The sequence below is a fragment of the Dendrobium catenatum genome, unplaced genomic scaffold, assembly GCF_001605985.2.
Source record: "Dendrobium catenatum unplaced genomic scaffold, ASM160598v2 original_scaffold_283298, whole genome shotgun sequence".
Classification (NCBI taxonomy): Eukaryota; Viridiplantae; Streptophyta; class Magnoliopsida; order Asparagales; family Orchidaceae; genus Dendrobium; species Dendrobium catenatum.
The window spans coordinates 1,349-2,457 of NW_021601688.1; the positions used below are offsets into that span (position 1 = coordinate 1,349).

General features: G+C 47.2%; 1 protein-coding gene across 1 annotated transcript; it reads right to left on the reverse strand.

Annotated features, from left to right (window-relative positions):
* Positions 1–380: 380 nt before the first annotated feature.
* On the reverse strand, positions 381–932 carry LOC110116256. Its single transcript, XM_020849768.2, has 2 exons — positions 813–932; positions 381–662 (listed from the first exon to the last, which is right to left on the reverse strand). Exons 1-2 carry the CDS (start codon positions 930–932, stop codon positions 381–383), a joined length of 402 nt encoding a protein of 133 aa, XP_020705427.2.
* Positions 933–1,109: the final 177 nt, after the last annotated feature.

The following is a 1,109-nucleotide window of genomic DNA, read 5'->3' on the forward strand; positions in this document are numbered from 1 at the left end:
TAAAGCCACTATCATTGTTGTGTAGGGGTGTCGGAGGGGAATGAAATGTGCATACTTGCTCAACCTGTCCACCACCACTAAGATCACCGTGAACCCCTCTGAACGGGGCAACCCATCTATAAAGTCCATATATATCTCATCCCATACCCGTCCTGATAACGCCAACGGCTGTAGTAGTCCCCCTGGTGACATAGCCAGATATTTGTTCCTCTAACAGATCTCACACCTCGCCACCATCTCCTCTACATCTCTATGAATTCCCTTCTAGTAAAGCTCAGCCGCCAGTCTCCTGTAGGTCTTTTGCACTCCTGAATAGCCCCCAACCGCGCTTCCATGAAATTCCTGAAGTAAATTTGGGATGTGGATCGAGGTACGGGGCATCACAAATCTCCCATGATACAGTAGTCTGTCTCCCTCCAATGAGCTTCCTCTTCCAATAAATATGCCCTGATCCTTCCCAAATCTTCATCTCTAGCACTTTCTTCTCTGATAGCCTCCCAGTAAAGCATCAAAGAAACGAATAGTGCCACTGTCTGCAGCTCCCTCATACATTTGGACAAAGTATTTGTCGCCTTGTTCTCCACCCCTGGTCTATACTGAATCTCAAAATTATACCCTAGCAACTTGGACAGCCACCTTTGATGTTCCTTCATCACCATCCGCTGTTTTGGCAGGTATTTCAAGCTTCGCTGATCGGTCCTGATAATGAAATGCCTCCCAAGTAGGTAGGGCCGTCACTTCTGGATGGCCAAAACGATGGCCATTAATTCTCTCTCATAAACTGATTTCAGCCGAGCTCTAGCAATCAATACCTGGCTGAAATAGGCAATGGGCCTACGATTCTGCATAAACACTGCACCCAGCCCGTATCCGGACACATCTATCTCCACAATGAAGATCTGAGTGAAATCTGGCAAAGCTAGGACCGACATCATAGTCATCACCTTTTTCAAGCTCTCAAATGCTGATGTGGCCGTCTCCCCCTATAGGAACCCTTCTCCAACTGCTCAGTGAGTGGCCATGCTATGGAGCTGTAGCCCTTAACGAACCTCCATTATTAACCTGTTAGTCCAAGAAATCCCCTCAGCTCCTTCAGATTTTTAGGCATT

Coding starts and splice junctions, on each gene's coding strand:
- LOC110116256 (XM_020849768.2), bottom strand. CDS start 932: ATGTCGGTCCTAGCTTTGCCAGATTTCACTCAGATCTTCATTGTGGAG. Junction 663..812: donor CCATTGCCTATTTCAGCCAG/GTATTGATTGCT, acceptor CTGCCAAAACAG/CGGATGGTGATGAAGGAACA.